This window comes from Acanthochromis polyacanthus, chromosome 20, assembly GCF_021347895.1.
Source record: "Acanthochromis polyacanthus isolate Apoly-LR-REF ecotype Palm Island chromosome 20, KAUST_Apoly_ChrSc, whole genome shotgun sequence".
Taxonomy (NCBI): domain Eukaryota; kingdom Metazoa; phylum Chordata; class Actinopteri; family Pomacentridae; genus Acanthochromis; species Acanthochromis polyacanthus.
Genome location: NC_067132.1, coordinates 9839739 through 9862399, shown reverse-complemented (window position 1 = coordinate 9862399; position 22661 = coordinate 9839739). Strand labels below are relative to the sequence as shown.

Sequence of the window (22661 nt, the reverse complement as noted above, 5' to 3'; positions counted from 1 at the left end):
TTTCATTCCTTGACTATTGAAATATGCGCTTGATCCTATCAGTTCCTGGAGTTTGTGAGACAATTCTCTATTCTGCATCAGTATGTCCATGTATAATTGTGCAGCTTCTTAACATTAATTAAAAAATGAAATTAGTCAGTTAGTTTGCATATTCAGTAATTGTAGGGTTTTAATCTTAATATTCTACTTAATCAGGAAAATATGTATTTCAAATTATGTTGTGAAGTTATATCCATAATATTTAAATGACTCTGTTAAATTTATGTGATAAATAATACTTTAGAGTCTTTTCCCCAATATTTGAACATGGTGGGTTAATTTGTTATATATATAGACGGAGTGTTTCAGATACAATTGATGAAACCGTGAATGGAAACAGTTAACTACAAATACTTGTCTTGGATATGTCCCTTTGCTGAGAAAGTCAAGAAATGGAAGTTTGCTCTCAAATTTCTGAGTAGGTCAGTTTGACTAAAACACACAGTACTAACAGCTTGATACCAAATGTAAATAAAGCAAATATTATTTAGAAAATGTAGAAATTGATCAAGCTGGCTGATAGCTAACTGACATTTTAGCAACCGTTATTGTTTTGTCTAAGCTACAGGGTGGGGAAGCAAAAATGTCCTATTGACAAATTTGAATGTCCTGCCCAAACGGTGAGGGTAATCAAAACAATAATTAAAATCAAAGTTCCTTACCTTTAACCAATCTTTTTAGTATTTGTCAGACCTTGGTGCATTGTGAAGTGAGCAAGAAACAAGCAAAAGTCAAATAGGGTTTGTAATCTCCTGGATGCCCAAATCCATCAGAAGGACATTCCCCGCATCCAGCATGCCAGACAATCCAGTTTGGGCACCAAGAGATCTCCAGATGATCCTGGGAGTCTTGGGCTCAGATGGCAGTAAGATGCCCCCGTACTTCTTCAAGCCAGATCAGAAAATTGGGGCTGATGTGTACTACAAAGTTCTGAGATACACCGTTTTGTCCTGGCTGAAGGCCACCTACCCTGACAACAACTATGTGTGGCAGCAAGATGGGGCTCCTGCTCACACATCAATTAAGGTCCAAATGTTCTGTGAGTAGAATATGGCAAACTTCTGGCCTAAAGGCATTTGGTCCCCAGCTCACTTGATCTAAACCCCCTGGATTTTTTCTGATGGGGCGCCACTGAGTTGAGGACTAATGCCACCCCTCATGCCAATATGGATTTACTTAAGGCTGCGTTCTCCAGGGAATGGGAGGCCTACCCCAAGGAGGATACCAGGAGGGCCTGTGCCTCTTTCAGAGCCTGTATCGAGGCCTTCATCATGGCTGATGGAGGATACATTGAATAAACATGTCCTGGAAACTTTAAATTTGTGTTCTTCAAGAAATCAGTTCAAAATTCCAAAGAATAAAAAACGTTAGACCCATTTATAGTTGTTTTTGCCTGACAGGACATTTTTGCTTCCCCACCCTGTAGTCTACGTTTAACATTAACTAGCTTGTTAGAATTAAATAACCTATTTGTTTAAAAAAAAAGCTGTACTGTAATGGCAATGTACTCACGTCCTAATACGCAGTTCTTGTATAAATGAGCACAAATGAAGATCAGATAAACCTTAGCTTATGTTAATGATGAACTGATTTGGCAGAATTCTTTCGACGATTCTGATTGGTTGCTTTTTTTCTACTCTACCAAGGAACGTTATCATTTGCATTACGTATTTTTTGGTGCTATTGTATTTAATCGGCTCCCAACCTCTTCGATTTAAAAATGAAAGGCAGACATCGCATTGATCATTAAGAACATAAGCTTTGAATACAGTAAGTAAAAATAAATGCATTAATTAATTAATTTTAAAATCCCACAGCCATCAAGTTTATTTCAATTTAGTAGGTAAAACAGCATAGGGCGTACAAACCTTTAGCTGCTTAGTAATTCACTGTAGATATATGCGAGAATTACACATGAACCTTTTCTAATCAGCAAAGTAATACAAGACATTATAACCTTGTCTATGGTTTTAATTTTAATACGCAATTCCTAAGGGGTTTCCGTAGTTTTAGGCGATACCATAGTAATGTGGGCGTTCTTCTTACTACAATTCGTTTGCGTTTGGTCTTATTCTACTCGGCAATAACAGATTTTGTACATTTTGTTTAAAACTGAATATCTAGCAAAGACATTTTATCTTGTTAGAATTAAAATGTGTGTTTTCTGACCAAATTAGACCTGTTAGTTAACTTCCCCATTTAACACAATGGTATAACCCAAGAGGTAGGAAAGACCTGTAAGTGAGACAAATCAAGCCTGTGACAGCGGAGAAACCTGACTTTTATAACAAGTAATTACTGTACAGAGGTATGTACTATTTAAAAGTCCTTGCTTGACCTCAGTAACCTGTTTTGTTTAACAGTAGCACAATGTTTTGCCGAGCTGTCAGTGTGAATGTAGGGATATTGCCAAGATGATGACAATTTGCTAGCGATAGCTGAGCTATCGTTAGCTCCCTGCTAGCCGACTAGCTGCTAGCTGATGCCTCCAAACTGTGCGGACTTGAGCAGGAAGAAGTAGCATGCTAGCTGGAAGCTAGTTAGCCGTTTAGCTCGCCATCCTATTTTGGGATTGGCATTTCGCTAGCTAGTAACCTTAACTTAGCTACATTTATCATGACTGCAGGAAGACTGTTTATTGAGGAACAGTAACGTCTGTTTTTGTGAGACGAACGTTATAAAATGTAAACTGCCGAGAAAGAAAAAAACTGCATGATGATGTTGCAATGTTTTCTGTGACGTGAAATCAACTGGTTTGAATGACGAGAAACAACACAGGGCCCAGTTTCCCTTACTTGGAATGTAATCTATGATTCTTCTGGCACAGACCCAGAAGTTGATATTATTATTAATTATTATATGTGAAGGTGTCGTTCGGTCAATTTGACGTTATTGTTACTGGTTGATGATTACCCCGATTCGTTCACAGTTTATGAACGTTTGTATTATCGCTATGAACCTGACTACAATGTTGATCTCATCTGTTGCTATCATAGTAATTTGAGCAGATGTTTTCATTCAGGCTAGTTATCGTTCCAGTAATTTCTGCTGACGTGCTTGTATATTTTCCCCTATATCCTGGCAACTGTGCAGTTCAGGTGCTCTTAAATAATGTTATTTTAAAGTCTTTATAAAGATGGATAATGTTGAAATTAAAAAAGACGAGGTCAGGACTTAATTCTGTGATTATGATATATTCAATTAAAGAATTTAAAAAAGTTATTCTTCAAATACATTTTTGTCATTATATAGGTTTTTCACCGTGCTAAGGTGTTTTTCATTTTGTTGCCACTGCTACATATGTCTGGCTCAATGTCTTTAAACAAGCCAAACTCTAGTACTGACTGGTGAATGGTTACACAGTTAATAAAGAAACTGAATGCAAGATCTCAGCAGTTCCCTTTTTAATCCCTTTACTCATTCCTGTATGTGTGTCTTTGTATTGTCAGGCTGAAAGCGAAACTGTACAATGTCCTTAAAGCCGCGGGTGGTGGACTTTGACGAGACATGGAACAAGTTACTGACGACAATCAAGGCTGTTGTGATGCTCGACTATGTGGAGAGAGCCACGTGGAATGATCGATTCTCGTATCCTTACCAACAGGTTCCATAATGAAATATAAACTGCACTACAAGATTTGGTTTAGGTTTCAAAGCAGGGTTTATGGAGATTACATCACACAGCTGCTCAGTAGAGTAAAGCAGTTTCCTGCTTTGCGTAAAGCTGAATGTGTTTGACTTTAAACAACAAATATTGGTAATTCAGTGAGACACTAATAGTTTGAAGCAATTTTGCAAGCAGGTACAATGCTTAATGTGTTAAGTGTCAGGAAAAAAAATGTAGAGCTTTTCATTCTGACAAAAGCTGAGAATATAACATCACTTAATGTTATATTTAATGCATGCTATGCCTTTATTAACTGCATACATATATGCAGACACAATGAAACAATGTTCATCCTTATTATTTATCCTTGAACTTTGACACCAGTGACATCTATGCCTTGTGTGTTGCATACCCAGAGCCTCTGGGTGAAAAATTATACACAGAGACCAAGGTCTTTCTTGAGAATCATGTTCGGCAGTTATACAAGGTAAACGCTCACAAAAGCTCTCTTGTGGTTGCAAAAAAAGTGCATTTTGTTGTACTGCTGCATAGCCCTGCTTTCCATAATGCCTGCAATGTTTGTGTGTATTTTAGAAAGTTCTGGACTCAGAGGAGAAGGTTTTAGTGATGTACCACAGATACTGGGACGAGTACAGCAAAGGAGCTGACTACATGGATTGCTTGTACAGGTAATCCTGCCGCTTTTTATGTCTTTTGTTTCCACTTGATATGCTTATATAGCACTTGTTATCAGTGAGTCACAAGGTTTATTCAGCCTTACTATTTCCTTTTTTTCTCCACCTTTATTTTTTCATAAACACAAGATCATGCAAGTAGAAAAGCAAAACTATACAGTTACAGTTTTTTTTTTTGTCAGATTCATCTTTAGTTTGTATTTTGAGTACAAGGTTAGACTTTTTCCTGAAATGGCAAAATGTTTATTGTTTTGTATTACAATGTAGCTGAAGTACTAATGAAGGCTACCGGGTCCAGAGTGAACAAAACATGTCTGTCGTCAGTTGGCTGTATTTACTGTTGTGCATTTAAGTAAGGTACAAGCTGATACATGTGTCCATCTTTGTCAGGTCTTAATTCGTTGAAGCTGGCTCAGTGTGTCAGGGTCCTTAGATGCAGACTGTGCTAATTTTATTCCCTCACAAGCTCCAATAATCCTTCCTACAGTTTATCCACACTTAAAATATTACCTTGAAAAGCATAGTGTGAGGTGCCAACAGGAATTTGGTGTGTCCTGATTTGTTCTAAATCAATACTCCCTTGGAGAGCTTTGAAATCTATTTTTATGTGTACTTCCCACCAGACTGGCAGCGCATACATATGCCTTTGTAATTTATTATGTCAGTGCATGCAAGAGAGAAAGTAAGTCTCGTGGCTTTAGTAGTGACATAGCAGTATTGAGTTCTTATTATAGAAGAGAATTGCATATTGTCCTTTATATAGCTATTTATGAGATAAATGTGTAAGTTTGGGGCCTGTCAGATGGTAATCATCATACATTAGAGGTGGACTGATGTGCCAACTGAATCAAAGCATCCCATGAAGACATTCAATAAGAATTCTTAAGGTTCCATCACTAGTCTTTTAGCACTTCATGCTGCTGTTTTATGCTTGTAAAAGTTTGATTGTAACAGAGAAATCAGGCATGTGATAGCTATGCCATGGATAGAGGCAGCTAGCACAGCTGTGAAGACTACAGCCATGGCCATAAGTTTGGACACAAGTACCATGACACTTGTGAATCTTAGAAAATACCACAAAATTGTCACTTACCAGTCATAGCCATCAACCAAAATGAAATACAGATATTTCCAGTGCATAAATTTGATGTTTGACAGCAAATATTGACATTGGAATATTAACTGCAAATTGTTGCACAAATTTTGTCATTGACTGACGAAAGTTTTTCATATACTATTTGCTGTCAAACATCAAATTTATGCACTGGAAATATCTGTATTTCATTTGGGTTGATGGCTATGACTGGTATTTATATTGTAAGTGACAATTTTGTGGTATTTTCTAAGATTCACAAGCATCATGGTACTTGTGTCCAAACTTATGGCCATGGCTGTACATGCCATTTAAGGCAGACTGGATCAGCTTGATGATGAGCGTTAGTCTGTCTGGAAGTAGACGTGCTGGCAACTTGCTCTTTGCATCCTTTGACAAATACAAGAGCTCATGAAACCCACTGACACTAGATGCATTTCAGCATCAGAGTATCCACCATATGAACTGGTGACAGTACAAAATGAATCTGCCTCATTGCAATACTAAAACGTTTCCAATGAGGGCTGCAGTAAGTCTGTTCTGTTAGCTCTACTAACTGTTAACCATGCACACCAGCTGGCAAAATCACTTTGTGTGTCTACTGTTTGGTGCCAGGCAGGTAGTGCACGGTGGTATTCTCAGAGCTTTTTGCAGCTTCCTACAGGGGGTTAATGACAGCAGAGAGACACAAACAAACAGTAAATGTGTGGGCTGTGAAAACAACACAGTGTGCTAAAATACTCTGTAGAGCTGCATGCTCGGGTAAAAGAAGTAATTTTGACATTTCAGTGAGGAACTGTGCTCTGACCAACACCTTTCATACTATACAAGGGTCAATTATTCACTGTTGATGTATCCAAAAAAATTTAATAAGCCTAAGATTAGGAAGGGTTCCTTCATTCATATATTAAGTTAGTATTATACAGTTTTATATCTGTTTGACAATTGTTAATAAGCCATTTCTAATCTTTAAGAAAGACATGAATTGCTTGTGTATATTAGTACTGGTTAATGATAGCAGTTATTAGCAGTTATTAATACTAATGTCAACATTTTGCTTTGTCCATCGGGTAGCCATTCCATGTCAACACTGCCATTAATTTGGCTGGAAGAAGTGCTTAGTAAAGATAAGATAAGAAGATGAGAAAGCTTTATTGTCATTATACACAGTGTGCAAGGAAATTCCGGAAATTAAACCTCTTGAACAAAATATAACTGGAATATTGGTTAATCTGTAATTTCCTGAAATGCCAAACACAAATTGTTATGTCCTAACTCTGAAGGGAATATAACTCCCCGCAGTAATAAACAGTGTTTTTGAAATTGTATTTATATCTTGAATGTTTTCTGAAAATGCTTTCTGTCAGATATGTTATTAATTGATTGGGAGTTCTGGACTATTACAGCTTGTCATTAAATAGTCACACATTAAGTAAGCGTTATGTTTACAGTACAAGGGATAGAGTAACAAAATGGCAAAGTGTGTCCAGCTACATATTTGCAGAGTTGTCGTTGGAAGTTTTGCTCAAGGGTTTAAAGGAAAATGAGAGAGTTAAATAACATTCCGACCTGGCTAACAGCAAGGATATGTTTTAGTGAAACATAGACATAATGTTGGTTGATGCTTCACCGTGTCATTGAAGTGAAGTTGAGTCCAACTCAGGTTTGATTGGTTGAGCGTCATACAGTGGTAATTGATGAGCATCAGTTGTGGCTTCATATTGTCGACTCCATTTGACAAAAACTTGCAGCAAGTTGCTGTTTTACTGTTGGTCTGAATACACCATTAGTGTGTCAAAAGAATGACAGTCTAGCGAAGCCTCCATGAGTGACTGAACTTAGAAACCGGAGGCCCAGCAGCATTCTCGTAGTATTTGTGTTTCTTGACACATATATGAGACATGAGATTACTCCTACTTCAAGTCCTTGAGATGCAGTTGATGTCTTCACATCTTAACCTCCCCTTCTCACATTCTTTAGGTATCTCAACACTCAGTTCATCAAGAAGAACAAACTAACAGAAGCAGACCTGCAGTACGGCTACGGGGGAGTGGACATGAATGAGCCACTCATGGAGATCGGAGAGGTACTGACTCATTTTCTCACATGGGCAAAAAAACATTTCCTGCACACCTACACCGATCGACCACAATATTAAAACCACTGACAACATTGATTGATTGTGTTGTTGCAATGCAATGTTTTGCTGAGAAACCTTGGGTTCTGACATTATTGTGGGTGTTGCTGCGGCACATGCCACCTACCTACACATTGTTGCAGTCCTTGTACAACTCTTCACGTCAGTTCGACTCAACTGTGCCAGTGAAACTGCATAGGCATGGCTTGAGGAACACGACAAAGAATCCAGGGTGTTGAACAAGCCTCCAAACTCTCTAGATCCCAATCTGACTTAACATCTGTGGACTCACCAAAACAACTCCAACCCAGAGAGGCCCTACCCCACAACTCAAAGGACATAAATATCCACTGCCAATGTCTTAGACACCTCATGCCCTGAATTCTTTTAGCAGTATAAGGGAGACCTACACAATGTTATGCAGGTGGTTATAATGTTGTGCCAGAGTGATGTGTATTTCTTCCCCCATTAGTCTAAGATTAAATACAAACAAAAACAGCACACACAGAATGACAAAGAGGTTGTTGGGGTTCAACGTCTGTGGTTCACATTCAGGTATACATTTCTCTTTATACTGCCTCTCTAGAATAACCTTTCTGCATTTTGCTAATAAGTTGTCTTTTATTTGTCATTGCAGTTGGCGCTAGACATGTGGAGGAAGTTAATGATCGAGCCCCTACAGGCTGTCCTCATCCGGATGTTGCTAAATGAAATCAAAAAGTATGTTTCACATGCACTCTGAGCTACGAGGAGTATTCCCTCATTCTGCACTGGTGGATAGGAGAAATGATTTTTTTAATCCTGGCTTTCCTATTTGGTTTATTTTAATTTATGAGATGTTTTGCTAATCTGGGTTTTTTGTCCTTGATTGTCTTTACTGTATTGCCTACTTTCTATGGCTCCATATTATTAATGTCTGGATTAGAGATGTCATAATACCAAAAATCTGGTAGGAGCCAACATCTTTAAAATTTTAGGATTATGCAAAAAAAAACAAAAATCAAGTAAAATAGTATATTTTGACATAGACTGTTTGATTTAAAGAAACTGCAGTGAACACACAATGTGCACAACATTATGTTTTAACAGCTGAATTATAATGACGGCAGCTTACTAATGGTATGAGCAACACCCAACTTACCTTATAACTTATTGATCCTTTAGCCCAAGCAAGATAAAATTCACCTTACTTGCACTGATTTCTATATCTAGATCTGGACACCTGTTTTTGAGAAGCATAGATAACTTTGAGGTGTTTCCTTCCCACTTTGAAAATGCTCTGTGACATTAATTTCAGATCTTTGTTCGGCTGTAATTAGTCCTTGAGTCAAGCTCATATCTCCCTGCACAAATCTTGGTGCATTTTTATTTTCCACAATTCACAGCTGCCATCACAAATCCACATGCTGGCAAGTAGGTGTGTAAATGTTATGCAAAATGCATGGCATGCTGTAAATACCAGAAGGCTCTGACCTGTTCACCTTCAAGTGTAAAATACATCAAAAATTCTCCATTAGGCCAAGTGCAACATACTCATAACTTATTTAACGAGTAAAGGCAGCAGTTCAAGTTCAGTGGTAGAAGTGTACAAAACAACACGCCTTTCTCTGTTATTAGCAGCACTGAGGACATACCCATCTTGTTTGAAAAGGCTTCACTGGGATTGTCACTGGACAGCACATAGAGGAGGCTCAGTTTTCATTGTGAGCACTTCATGGTGGTCTGTTTATTGACCTGTGCACTGTGAGCAGAGAAGTTGCAGATTCTGGTTTGGCGGGAAGGCCAACAGAAACGTATAGTGTGAGTTAAAACGTTACATGTACATCACAGTGTGTGTCCAGCTTTTAAGGCTACTCCGCCTGCATGCTACAGCTGATGGCAACAACCATTGCACTACCAACACGTTACAGGTGGAACATGGGCACGAGAGTTTTTTTTTCTAAAAATGAGCACATCGACAAATATAGACTTGTGACAGTAATTGTTTGAATCACGAGATTTAACCAAACACTGCATACCAAACAATTTAGGACAAATGCACATACTGTTACACTCCTGTTGTTTACCAGTATCTCCATTACATAAAGCAGCTACAGTATCTTTGGAGAATATGGTGCTTTTGGAAAAACATGTTTCATAATTCTTTGAGAGTTTTGACATTGACTTGGTCCTGTCAGTTGTTAAGGTACCCCTGGTATGGAGACATGGTCTAATTTTGTGTATTTAAATTGTTCAGAGAAAAGCAGCCTTTTCACCATACTAACAATTCCAGTGCCCAGCAATTCTGTCAAAATACAAGACCTTAAAACAGTTTCATCATTTCTTACAGTGATCGTTGTGGCGAGAACCCCAACCAGAAGGTAATCCATGGGGTCATCAACTCCTTTGTTCATGTTGAACAGTACAAGAAGAAGTTTCCACTAAAGGTGAGACAACACATAACTCTGTCATTCAGTTTTTGTAGAAGTTGTATGTACACTACCGTTCAACATTTTGGGGTGACCCAGGCAATTTTATGTTCTCCATGAAGACTCACATTTTTATTCATGTGCTAACATAACTACACAAGGGTTTTCTAATCATCAATCAGCCTTTCAACAGCATTTGCTAACACAATGTAGCATTAGAACACAGGAGTGATGGTTGCTGGAATAGTTCCTCTGTACCCCTATGGAGATATTCATTAAAAATCAGCCGTTTCCAACTAGAATAGTCATTTACCATATTAGCAATGTCTAGACTGGATTTATGATTCATTTAATATTATTTTTTTTAAAACTGCTTTTCTTTCATAAATAAGGACATTTCTAAGTGACCCAGACTTTTGAACGGTAGTGTATTTAAATGAATTATTTAGCATTATCCACAAAATTACAGTTGCCACCTGTGTATAAGCATATTTACTACATCGTGTGCCATATTTTCTTTCTGTGTTGCAGTTTTATCAGGAAATCTTTGAAGGGCCATTTCTGACAAAAACAGGAGAATATTACAAACAGGAAGCCTCCAATCTACTGCAGGAATCCAACTGCTCACAGTATATGGAGAAGGTAGGAGAGATAATGAAAGTATGTGAACACTGGAGAGGTTCACGTTGCCATGTACAGGCTCCTGCAGTTAGCATGTGTTTTACGTTTGTTGTTGTTTTTAGTTGCCTGTGATCTGCATGGATTTAAAAACCTAAAATGTAGCTCAGTTGGTTTGGGTATAATCAGTGCTGGATTTCTGATTACTATGCATGTGTTTGCATTCACTCAAGGCCTGTGTGTGTGTGAACTGTCAGGTCATGTCAGTGTGGTGACATAAGGGTTTTAATCTTAAGTATTAGCTCTACCATTGACCCACTAAGACTGATATTATAGCCCCCTGGGCAAGTTCAGCTGCCTCGACCTCCCTCTCTCCCTTTCTTTATTTCTCTCTCTCATTTGTTCACTCTGGCATTAATCAGATTTATCTGATACATTTATCCCTCCAGCCTGTAAACAGGATCATCATTAAAGCTTTAAGAGGCATTAGGACAGTATGCCTTACTCTCCTGTTTGATCTGTTACTGTGTTGTCAAGTTAATAGGAAGATTGGTGTGTGATATGACTGTTAAAGAGCAGCACCATCTGTATAGCTCTCTACAGTGCCCTCCTGTCTGGACAGGCTCCGTTACAAGCACACATTTGTCTTATCCAGTTTAAAACTAGAGAGGCATATTTTTTGCTCCTTCCTTATTTATTTTTTGCACGCTACATGTATCTGACAAGTTCATACTGCATGAAGACTTTACGTATAAACCTCAACTGTCCTTCACCAAAGAGCTTTGTGGCCAAAGTATTTTGTAGGGAATGCCAGTTTTAGGATATGTGTGTGTCCTGAAAGGTTTAAAAGTTACAATTGAAGTGCATTGTTTCATACCGAGTTGTTATGGAGTGTTTGGTTTACTGTGTAATTTCCCTGGATACGTCTGTAAAATTAGCTGTGCACACTGCTACTGATTCACAGTGAAGACACGGACAGATGATTTATTTTGCATGACAGACTGCTACGGATGTCTGAGCAAGATAGTGAAAAGTTAAGGAAGGAAGTATGTCCTAATTGAGTGCATGCAGTATGCAATATTCTGCACTTTCTTAGAGAAAATGAAAGAAGTATGTGATATACAACACAGGATTAGTTATGATACATAACCCACTGACATATTGTTTTCTATTCTATTTAAATGAAACTAAACGATCTGCCCCTGTCTTTGCATTGTTCTCTGCTTCCAGGTATTGGCGCGGTTGAAAGACGAAGAGGTGAGATGTCGGAAGTACCTGCACCCCAGCTCCTATGCCAAAGTCATCCACGAATGCCAGCAGAGGATGGTGGCAGATCATTTGCAGTTCCTGCATGGGGAGTGCCAGAGCATTATTCGACAGGAGAAGAGAGACGGTCAGTTCACTCTTTTCTTTTATGTCCTAATCGGGGCTCCAGACTAACTTCCTCATTGGGTCGCACCTCTCACTTTGTTACAGGCAAAACACATTGCTTGCCAAACATTTTCTTATCGATAGACACTACAATTTACCAGTGCTCCCTAAACGCCCCACATTGCAGGCTGCAGTAGCTGCTGGTTGGTAGCTGCACTGCTCAGATAAGTGTGTGACCAAAAATGATTTTTGAAAAGAGTTAAGCTAGGGCGTTGTAGTGTCTGATTTGTCCTGGGTGAAACCGAGTGATTTTTTTCTGCGTGCTGTGGAGTAAGTGTAAATACCACAGTATACCAAAGTTATAAAAGTACTACTTTCCAACACTTGGGTTAATGCAGTAGCTGCTTCTGCCAGTTAGAGTGACACCAGTTCAGCTTAATTATCACCATGCCCTCACACAATGCGACTGCTTGACATTTTAACTCGCACACTCAAAAAAGGTGTCGAATGCGTCCGTTTTGGTGGGAGTCTGGTGCCCTGGTCCTAATGCTTGTTTTCCTGATATGCAGTTCCAGAGATCCCTCTGAGAGCTGCAAAAGCTCTTTTACATTGAGGCTGTAGTCTCCAGGTCGACTGGTTTGTTGATTGCTCTCATAAACAGTCACTCTTGTTAGTTTCATAAGGAGACATGTGCAACATCAGTAGCTTTCCAGGATTAATGTATTTATTTGGCAGCAGGAGGAACAAATTATCTGTGAACAACTACACCTTTTCACAACTTTGAAGTCACCCAACTTAATGCACACTGCTCAGCCTAATTTATTTATTGTTTAGGTTGTTTTCTTAATCTTTATTTAGAGGAAGCTACAAACTAAATGACAGTGTGTCAAAGAAGTCGTCTGTCTGGCTGCATTTTGTTAAAAGTAGGCTGGTTTGTCTGTGTTGTATTCCTCAGTAGTTCTTGTGCTGATGATTAGAAGCTGATAAAGTTTGTTCTCTGAAATCATATGAGTAGGTCTGAGCCTGTTGTTACGTTTTCAGTAAAATAACCTGGTTCAAATGATAAAATGTGCTGTAAATACTAGCTTTTTATATTTACTTCTAATTCATTTCTGCTAATAAGGCCAGCTGGTAGACTGCATTCACTGCACTATGGACCATTTAGTTCATGTAGAGCTACTCTGTTGATTTTTGGTTGAAGAGCAGATACAATTTTGTTTGGTTAAGTATAACCCTATTATTCATAAAGCATATTCATTCATGTATGCTGCTACACGGTGCACACATTGCACTGAGTAACTGAGATCAAACTGTGTATCTTGTGGTATTGTTTTGTCTAGACATGGCCAACATGTACACCCTGTTGCGGGCCGTGTCCAATGGTTTGCCTCACATGATCCAGGAGCTGCAGGTCCACATCCACAATGAGGGCATCCGAGGCACCAGTAACCTCTCTCAGGAAAATGTGAGCAATGCAGCAGTGTGTGCACATCTCCATCTGTGCACACTGCAGAATTACAGAGTGCCCTTGAACTAGCATTGGAAGGTTTATTCTTCCTTTCTCAGTTGTTTTGCATTTAACACAAGTTGCTGCACTGAAAAACTGAACTTGAAAAATAGCCTAATTTGACAGCTTAATTTAATATGACACACTGCATGTTAAACTCCGATCCTAATTTTGTTCTGTCTTTTGTGAGGTATAATTAGAACATAACATTTTTTTCTGAGACATTGTAGTGCTGTGTCTTTAGTTGTCTTTTGTTCAAATACAGAAGGTAATGTTGTTTTGTTTTTTGACTCTCAGAAATGTCCTCACTGATCGATCTTTGTCTCTCCAATTCCTCCAGATGCCAACCCTGTTTGTGGAGTCAGTGCTGGAGGTTCACAGTAAATTTGTTCAGCTCATTAACACAGTTCTAAATGGAGATCAGCACTTCATGAGTGCACTCGATAAGGTATTAAACTCCAGACTCCAATAGCTGGTGCCTCATTAAAAAAATAAAATTATATCCGTCACCAGATGACAATAGTGAGGTTTTTGGCAAGTTCCTTTTGCCAGTATACATTCTGTAACTGCTAAACTACACTTACATATGTGTTAAAAGTATAATTATGTCAATGTGTTAAGGCTGGTTTCGCAATTTAACTGGTTTGACTGAATGTGTTTATTTGATGTCTGTCAGGCTTTGACGTCTGTGGTGAACTTCAGGGAGCCCAAGTCCATCTGCAAAGCCCCTGAGCTTGTGAGTACACACACAAACACACACACACACACACACACACACACACACACACACAGAGTATTATATCCACAGTGCCTTGATCAGGTCATGTCCCTCCTGGTGTCTCTGTCCAGCTGGCGAAATACTGTGACAATCTGCTGAAAAAGTCTGCAAAGGGAATGACCGAGAATGAGGTGGAGGATAAGCTGACCAGCTTCATCACAGTGTTCAAGTACATAGATGACAAGGACATCTTTCAAAAGGTAATGAGAAGGCCTCTTCTGATGGAGCATAAAAAAAACTCTGTTGTTTTTTTTTCTGGGATAATGTACTGTCACGCATCTGAGTGGTTTTTAGCTTAAAATAGTTCAAAAGTATTTGTCTCATAGTGTGTCCATATTTAGTATTTTCAACAGTCCCAAAATACTCATCGTCTCCTCTGTTTTCTGCAGTTTTACGCCAGAATGTTAGCAAAGCGGTTAATACACGGTTTATCATTGTCAATGGATTCAGAAGAAGCCATGATCAACAAACTAAAGGTAAATCACAGCTGGGCTTTATTAACTGAGATGTTTGATGTGACGGTGCCTGTGTCTCCTTTAGGATGCACCATGATTGTGTTTAAATTTTCCCACTTTCCTCATTTTTGTTTACTGTTTTTCATCTTCTTGACCCCTCTGTTCATACACTCTCTGCCCCTAATTTTACAGCAAGCTTGTGGCTATGAGTTTACCAGCAAACTACACAGAATGTACACAGACATGAGCGTTAGCGCCGACCTCAACAACAAGTTCAACAATTTCATCAAGACACAGGAGACGGTGGTGGACCTGGGGATCAGCTTCCAGATCTATGTATTACAGGTCTGTGAGGAGGACTCTGATGTGATTCTAATTAGACCCTCAAGAAAAACGCGGGCAAAAATCCTTGATTATGCGAATAAATATGTGGGGGTTTTATGCCATTTTATGCGGGGAAATTGCGGAAAGTTGCAAAGTATGCGAATAGTTGTGAAATATGCAAAAAGATGCGAAATATGTAAGAACTGGGAAAAAAGGTGATTCTTCTCCTACATCATGTTACTAGGCTAGCACTGAATGAAAAATAGCAATATAAAGATAAACAGACATTCTACATGCAAGACACATCACAGTAAGTGCTGCCAGTGTTTCATTTATTATCAGCTTAAGCATGACTTAAACATTCCTCAATCACAAATTTCTCAGAAATAAAACATTCTTTCTGCTTAGTTATACTTTGAGGTAGAGCAAACTCCCTGCAACACGGTTGATTTTCTTCGGTGCTCCAGAATGATGTTGCACGGGGTGCAAAAAAGTTTCCCCCCACTTTTGTGCAGTAAATCTGGGTACTGTTTTGCCCGGTCTCTGGCTGAAATATTCGGAGGTAAATGTGATCTTTGAGCATTCGCCATTCTTGTTTTTCGTGTCTGAGCGCCACGCTCTGCATCAGCTCGTGTCTCCAGTGTGTGTGAATGCGCGAACTGATGACGTCAGGCCGGGCGTCACATAAAAACTCACAACTCCATTTATATTGGTTATAGTTTTCTCATTTTATGCGGAAATTGTGAAATCAAGCAGGACCCGCATATTTTTCTTTTTTTCGTGGAAATGTGAGATTCTTGCGGGAATTATGCGCCGTTTTACGGGGATTGTGCGGCCTTTTGGGAAATAATTGACCCCCGCATAATCCGCGGCATTTTGGTGATTAATGCGGGAATTCATGCGATCACATAATCATGTTTTTCTGGAGGCTCTATCTAATACCAGCCAGCATGTGATTAAAGTTAACGTCTTGTTTGGGAGTTTTAGTCTTGTTATCTCCACCTTCACATGCGGGTTTAAAAATGACAATATTATTAGTTTTGTTGCACATTTTAGTTTCTAGTCCAGTCTTCTCCTGGTTGCTGATTGTGTGTCACATTTTCAGTATAAATAGATAATGTTGTGTTATATGCTGTTGCTTCACAGGCTGGAGCTTGGCCTCTCACACATGTTCCCTCCTCCACATTCGCCATCCCTCAAGAACTAGAGAAGAGCGTGCAGATGGTGAGCAGCTCTGCTGAATTTAAAAAGAATGAAACTAATCAAAGGAGCACTTTGTGGGGTAACCTTTGCTTTTACCTTCCTTTACAGTTTGAGTTGTTCTATAATCAGCACTTCAGTGGGAGGAAGTTGACCTGGCTGCACTATCTCTGCACAGGTAACACAAATATGCAAGGATTGTGTAAGATTTTAAGATAATGCACCATTTTCAGCACAGACCTGGATGTGTGACTGCAGCAGAGGAGTAGTTGTGTATAGTTGTGCATGGCAACACTGTGGAGTGTTTCTGTTTAGTTTAATTAGTTTATTTGTTGCACTTTTTCCTAGATATCCTAAATTGCACGGTGGCAATTTGTTTGTTTTCTTTCATGTTGACTTAAATATTTGTGAAAGTGACAAGAAAACTCAATTTGAACAGTCAATTTGGTGAATCCAGATAGATGTTAAAACACATCAGTGTCACAACCAGTTGTGATTATTTGTAGGACACAAACACAGTGGTCCCTCACCGTATCACAGTTCACTTTTCGCAGTCTCACTGTATCACAGATTTTGAAATTGCATTTAGTATCACGGATTTTTTGCTGTATCATGGGATTTTGCAGTATGTAAGTGTTGAAGAACAATGCTGGACAAACGATATCTATTTTTTATGCACTCTGCAACTAGGAGATGCTTTTATTTTGACACACAGAGAACTAAACTACAGAAAATGTGGCAGGAAGTCATCAAACACACTTCATACTCAGTCCTGACAACATAACACTTAGCAAAACTAACTAGACTGATTACACCACAAAAACACAGTAAAACAAACACTAATAACACTGTAACACCAACGTAAACCATGATAATGACATTTAAACCCCCAACATCCCAAACTACCCATGGTGCATTGCAGCACAACAGTTCAGTCACAGCGACCAGCTCTGCAATCGCTACATTATTTTAATTATTTTTGTAGTAAAATAAGCATTTTGTAGCCTAAAAAATTATAAAATGATATTAAAAATAATAATAAAAACATATTAAAAGAATATTTAATCGAAATAAAATGCGTAGGTTACAGTGCTGGGCTCTGATTGGCTCAGTGACCGTAGCATCAGTCTCCTCTGTGTAGCAGCATTCAGCATCTGGCCTTGTCTGATCGCTGCATGCATAGTAGCCTAGCCGCGCTAGACCCGTGTTCTGAAGACGCAAGAGTCTAGGCACGCTCGACAGGGAGGGAGGCGGGCTAAAAGGTTGTCTTTCAAATCACTCTGCAGCAATTGGGTAGGTATACAACCAATCAGCGCAACGAATAGGCTCCAAGAGCGCCGGAAATCAGAGGATGCAGTAGTTCGGTGAAGCCTTATTTATTCAGTCAATGGGTGAAGTTCAAGTATATTACAGACATGTTAACAGAAAGATTATTTAGAGTCGGTGCTAATGGAGCTCAACGACTGTTGTCGTTTTTGTTGTCGACCCTGGCAGAGAATTAAATTTGTTGCCGTGGGTTGTCTAGCGCGGCTAGGCTAGTTGTTTCCGGTTGTTTCTGTCAGAATCGTCGCGCCTCTGTCGTCACTTAGTTACGCCCGCCTTCTGACTCTACACTTCATGGTGATTGGTCCAGCCAGTTTTAGGAGCATCCAGCCTCGAGCCTTATGGAGGGTAACTAGACCCACCCTGGCAGAGAATTAAATTTGTTGCCGTGGGTTGTCTAGCGCGGCTAGGCTACATGCATAGTGTTGTTCTGCAGTGTTGTGCGGTGTGTGAGAAGGGTTTATGAAGCCTTCAAATATATAGAAATAATAAAATGAATATGGTCGCTACTTCACAGATTTCCATCTGGAACATAACCCCCACGAAAGACAATAGACCACTGTACATCCAATGCATCGCTATGCAGTTGATAGCTGAATAAATACAATTTAGCAGGGTGTACAAGTTAGGATGTTTCATGGGCTAACCTATGTGTCATCAGACATAAATCCGAGCAAAAAATAGCGATCGACACCCACCACTATAGTTGCATTTTTACAATAACTCCAGTGGACACTCCTTAATAGGTAATCGTAAGTGGCAAATTATTTTCTTGTTGTGTAAATGCAGCCAAGTGGAATTTTCAAACCAGCAAAGTCTTATGTTGCATGTTGTTGTTTTTTTCCCCTCTCGTCACACAGGTGAGGTGAAGATGAACTACCTGTCCAAGCCCTACGTTGCCATGGTGACCACCTACCAGATGGCCGTGCTGCTGGCCTTCAACAACAGCCAGACGGTGACCTACAAGGAGCTGCAGGACGGCACCCAGATGAACGAGAAGGAGCTACAGAAGACCATCAAGTCTCTGCTGGACGTCAAGATGCTCAACCACGACTCACAAAAGGTCAGCTGCCATGTGGGATATAATACTGAAAGGATGGTTGGCTAGTCTGCAGACCACTAAAATTATTCCAGCCGTGTAAAAAGGAGTGCTGATTGTTTCAAGACAAAATGCTTTCCCCTTTGTTCACAGGAGGAGATTGAGGTCGAGTCCACGTTTTCACTAAATATGAGTTTCACGAGTAAAAGGACAAAATTCAAGATCACAACATCAATGCAGAAAGACACTCCACAGGTCAGACGGTCTATCTCTCTGTCTTTTCTCAGACAATGTGTGGTAAATTTGTGCAGTACCTTAAACTTGCCACGTCTGTCTCGTGTTTAGGAAATGGAGCAGACGAGGAGCGCTGTAGACGAAGACCGCAAAATGTATTTACAAGCTGCTATAGTGAGAATCATGAAAGCTCGCAAGGTGCTCCGACACAATGCCCTCATCCAGGAGGTGAGTGGAGACATTTTCTGAATCCACTTGAACACTTGATAGGTTGATGGAAACAAAGAGGGAAATGGCTTGTACATACATGCCACTCAAAGAATAAGCTTTTTACTGAGGTAGATGTCAGAGAGATTTACGGGGAATTTGCTCATATGAGGAGGGATTAAGTTTGTAATGAAGGGTTGTTGGAAGTCAGAGCAGTAAAACAGGTTGTACACTTTTAATAGACACACAAAGTAGCATGTCATCAGATGTGTATGTAAAGGAAAGAAACATGCGTGTGCCCTGCTGAATGTATGTATGCTGCAGCATGTATGCGAGTGGTAGATTCTTTGGCAGTGAGCTAACACTGTTATAGTAGAGCGATCTGTTTGGAATGACATTCTAAGCGCTTGGATCATGTCAGAGCACATCTGCACTGAAAATCACACGTCTGTCAGCTGACACCAACTACAAGCTAGATATGCAGATTTACATTGGTTAAGTTGGTAAAACAGCTTGATTACCATATCCCCGCTTCACTCCTACCTTCTACTTGTTGTAGACTACAGTTTATGTAACTTTCAAGAAGTCTCTCTGCAGTGAGGAATACAAAATGATTATATTAGAAGCATCTGCACTCCACCTAATGTCTCCATTATCAATTAAGCCCTTTTTTTTCCACAATTATTAAATAATTATTCTGTCTCAAAATGTCAACAGACGGTGAACATTACTACATATCTGCTTTACAGCAAATTCCCACATTTGACAAGTTAGAACCAGCAAAATATTAAAATATTATACACACTACCAGAGAGAGGTTCAAGGGATAGAAATACTGGCCTGTCTCAGCACTGATTTGATGGATTGTCATGAGCTTTTACATTCATGGCGCCTGAAGGATAAATCTATCGACTTTGGTGTTCCTACCTGACAGATATCAACTTGTTAGTGGCAGGTGGTTATTTAGTGTCTAAAAATTTCTATGTGATGGTTGTCACTGACATTCATAAGCCCTTTAAAAGAAATGTGTTTCATTAACTTTCCCAGTCGTCTCATCTGTGCTTTGCCTTCAGTGCTCAACAGGAAATGTTAGCATGCTAGCATTATATCTGAAGCCCTCCACACGAGACTAGTCTCATGTGATTTACAATTTAACCCCCTATATTGACACTACCAGGCAAAAGTTTGGGGTCACAATTTCATGTTTTCCATGAAAACTCACACTTTTATCCATGTGCTAACATAACTGCACAAGAGTTTTCTACTCATCAATGAGCCTTTCAACACCATTAGCTAACACAATGTAGCATTAGAACACAGGAGTGGTGGTTGCTGGAAATGTTCCTCTGTACCCCTATGGAGATATTCCATTAAAAATCAGCCATTTCCAGCTAGAATAGTCATTTATCACATTAGCAATGTCTAGACTGGATTTATCATTCATTTAATGTTATCTTCAGTGGAAAAAAACTGTTTTCCTTCAAAAAACAAGAACTTCTGATAGAATAAGTGAATTCGACATTGACTTCCAGATAATAACTGTTTAGCTTGTTGAATGTATGTTGCATGTTTCCATCTAAATATCCTTTGTTTTCGCTCTTCTGATGGATTTAAACTTTGTGAGTCTTCAAGAAAGTTTAGCTGACAGTTAATCTTTAAACAAATAGTCAAAATGAACAATTTATTTGCCCTTTTCTGTTTATTTTACATCACCATTAGTTTTAGATTATTACCATTGGTATTTCGCTGCCACCTTTTTGCTGTACATCACACAAATTTCCCTCTCCCAGTTATTGCGCTCCCTTCGGCTCTACAGTTAATCCAAATGGTATCCAGTTGCAATATGTACAAGTGTAATCTACAGATCAAATGAGCTGAATTTATTTTGTAAATGTATAATGTGTGCTACAAGTAACATGGTGTTACAGAGATACCAGCGCCTACAAAACATATTCCACAGATGTAAGGAATCCTGGTGATTTGACTGCAACAAAAGTCAAAACACCATAACAAAATGTACAAATTCAGTGGAAAAGAAATGAAACCATTCCCAATAACAATGTAACTCACATAACAGCTGCCGTATCTTCAATGATAATCACTACATGATTTTCTTTTGCATGTTGTTCAGCCTTAATGTTCTCTGTTTCCATTTGGTTTAGATGCTTGTCAGTATCCAGTCTGCTGAATATTTCAAGTTAGTGGCCTCGAGATAAACAGTTGGTGCCATTAAGCCACAGCAGAAGAGGGGGCCACAAATGGTGGAAAAAGATATGGAGATAGTGATGGGAATATGACTGGTCTGTTAGCATCATCCAGCTGTTTTCAGGCGAAGGGAGATTATTCTAACAGTTATGCATAATGTGGGCTCACCTCAATTAGCTGAGATCAGGCAATTATGTAATAACTGTGACAGGCCTAGTTAGAGGCTTAATTTGTCTGCAAAAGTAATTTGTTGAGAATTACAATGATGAAAACGTACATTCTGCAGACTTGTGTGGCAGAACTCTTCCTTCTTTTTGTAATATCTAAGTAACTTGTTCTGCATTATTATCATTCTTGTGTGCAGGTCATCAATCAGTCCAAAGCCAGGTTCAACCCCAGTATCAGCATGATCAAGAAGTGCATCGAGGTGCTCATTGACAAGCAGTACATCGAGCGAAGCCAGACCTCGGCAGACGAATACAGCTACGTGGCATAGGCAGAGGAGCCGAGCCAGGGAGCGCTTCCACACGGGACGTTAACCCGTGTGACTGACTGGCAGATACAGGTTTAAAACGTGAAGCAAACAACAAAACAGACTCATTCATCCATTTAGGTTTTGGACTGTCGCTGTGACCCCGTGCGCTGACCGAAGCAGGACTGGTGCCTCCGTCTTTGAAAACAAGAGAGGTCATCGCGTCACATCAGACAGACAGCTGACACCGCCACCCATACGGCCCTCCTCCCGACCCCACCCACGTTCTGATTTTTACGCTGTTTACAACATCACCAGTGCCACGCACCTGTGCGTCAAATAAGATAAAGAAAATGCCTATAGCCGTTTGAGAGGAAAGAGCTGATAAACATACTAGTCGACAGAAAATACATGGAAAAAAAGAAAACCGGGGAAAGAATTAGTTGTGACATCAATGACACATTGGTGGCCACACATTAAAAAAAAACATGCTTTCTTTTCTCACATTTGCAGTTGTCGTGTGTTTATTTTTCTTTCTTTGTTAAATGTACTGAAGTTAGGAAAAATATTGTAATAAAACTGGTATACTGACTATTGTATCTACTTTCAAATGTAAAGAAAAAATGAGGTGACAAACATGATCCTGCTGCTTGTCAAATAAATAAATAAAAACACTGAAGGGTTTTATGTAAACATTTGTCAAGTGTGTCCATTTGAGAAATTTGGAGGTTGTTTGTCAATGAATATATGCTCCTTACTGAACTTTCATTATTACAGATTTTGCAGGTTACTGGTAATATTGACTCATTACCTTATCAGTGATGTGCTTTTATCAATAAGCTGATCAATCAAACGACTTATTTACTGCATCAAGATCAAATCTGATTAAACACATGAACTGATGATTGCATCCTTGACAAGAGGTGGCTGTGGAGAGGAGAAATCGGAC

The 22661-nt window shown here is 39.3% G+C and overlaps 1 protein-coding gene across 1 annotated transcript; it reads left to right on the top strand.

Annotated features, from left to right (window-relative positions):
* Positions 1-2205: 2205 nt before the first annotated feature.
* cul2 (cullin 2) lies at positions 2206-22405 on the top strand. Its single transcript, XM_022220673.2, has 21 exons — positions 2206-2347; positions 3489-3627; positions 4031-4133; positions 4241-4335; positions 7415-7520; positions 8209-8291; positions 9901-9997; positions 10511-10621; positions 11828-11990; positions 13309-13433; positions 13816-13923; positions 14152-14211; positions 14325-14453; positions 14643-14729; positions 14901-15053; positions 16179-16256; positions 16344-16410; positions 18416-18618; positions 18748-18849; positions 18940-19056; positions 21605-22405. The coding sequence occupies exons 2-21, from the start codon at positions 3509-3511 to the stop codon at positions 21734-21736; spliced, it is 2238 nt and encodes a 745-aa protein (XP_022076365.1). The 5' UTR covers positions 2206-2347; positions 3489-3508; the 3' UTR covers positions 21737-22405.
* The last annotated feature ends 256 nt before the right edge of the window (positions 22406-22661 follow it).

Excerpts from the sequence above, each read along its gene's own strand:
- cul2 (XM_022220673.2), top strand. The coding sequence starts at position 3,509 with ATGTCCTTAAAGCCGCGGGTGGTGGACTTTGACGAGACATGGAACAAG. Across the intron at positions 11,991-13,308 it reads TCGACAGGAGAAGAGAGACG|ACATGGCCAACATGTACACC; the intron begins GTCAGTTCACTC and ends TGTTTTGTCTAG. Across the intron at positions 14,212-14,324 it reads TCTGCAAAGCCCCTGAGCTT|CTGGCGAAATACTGTGACAA; the intron begins GTGAGTACACAC and ends GTCTCTGTCCAG.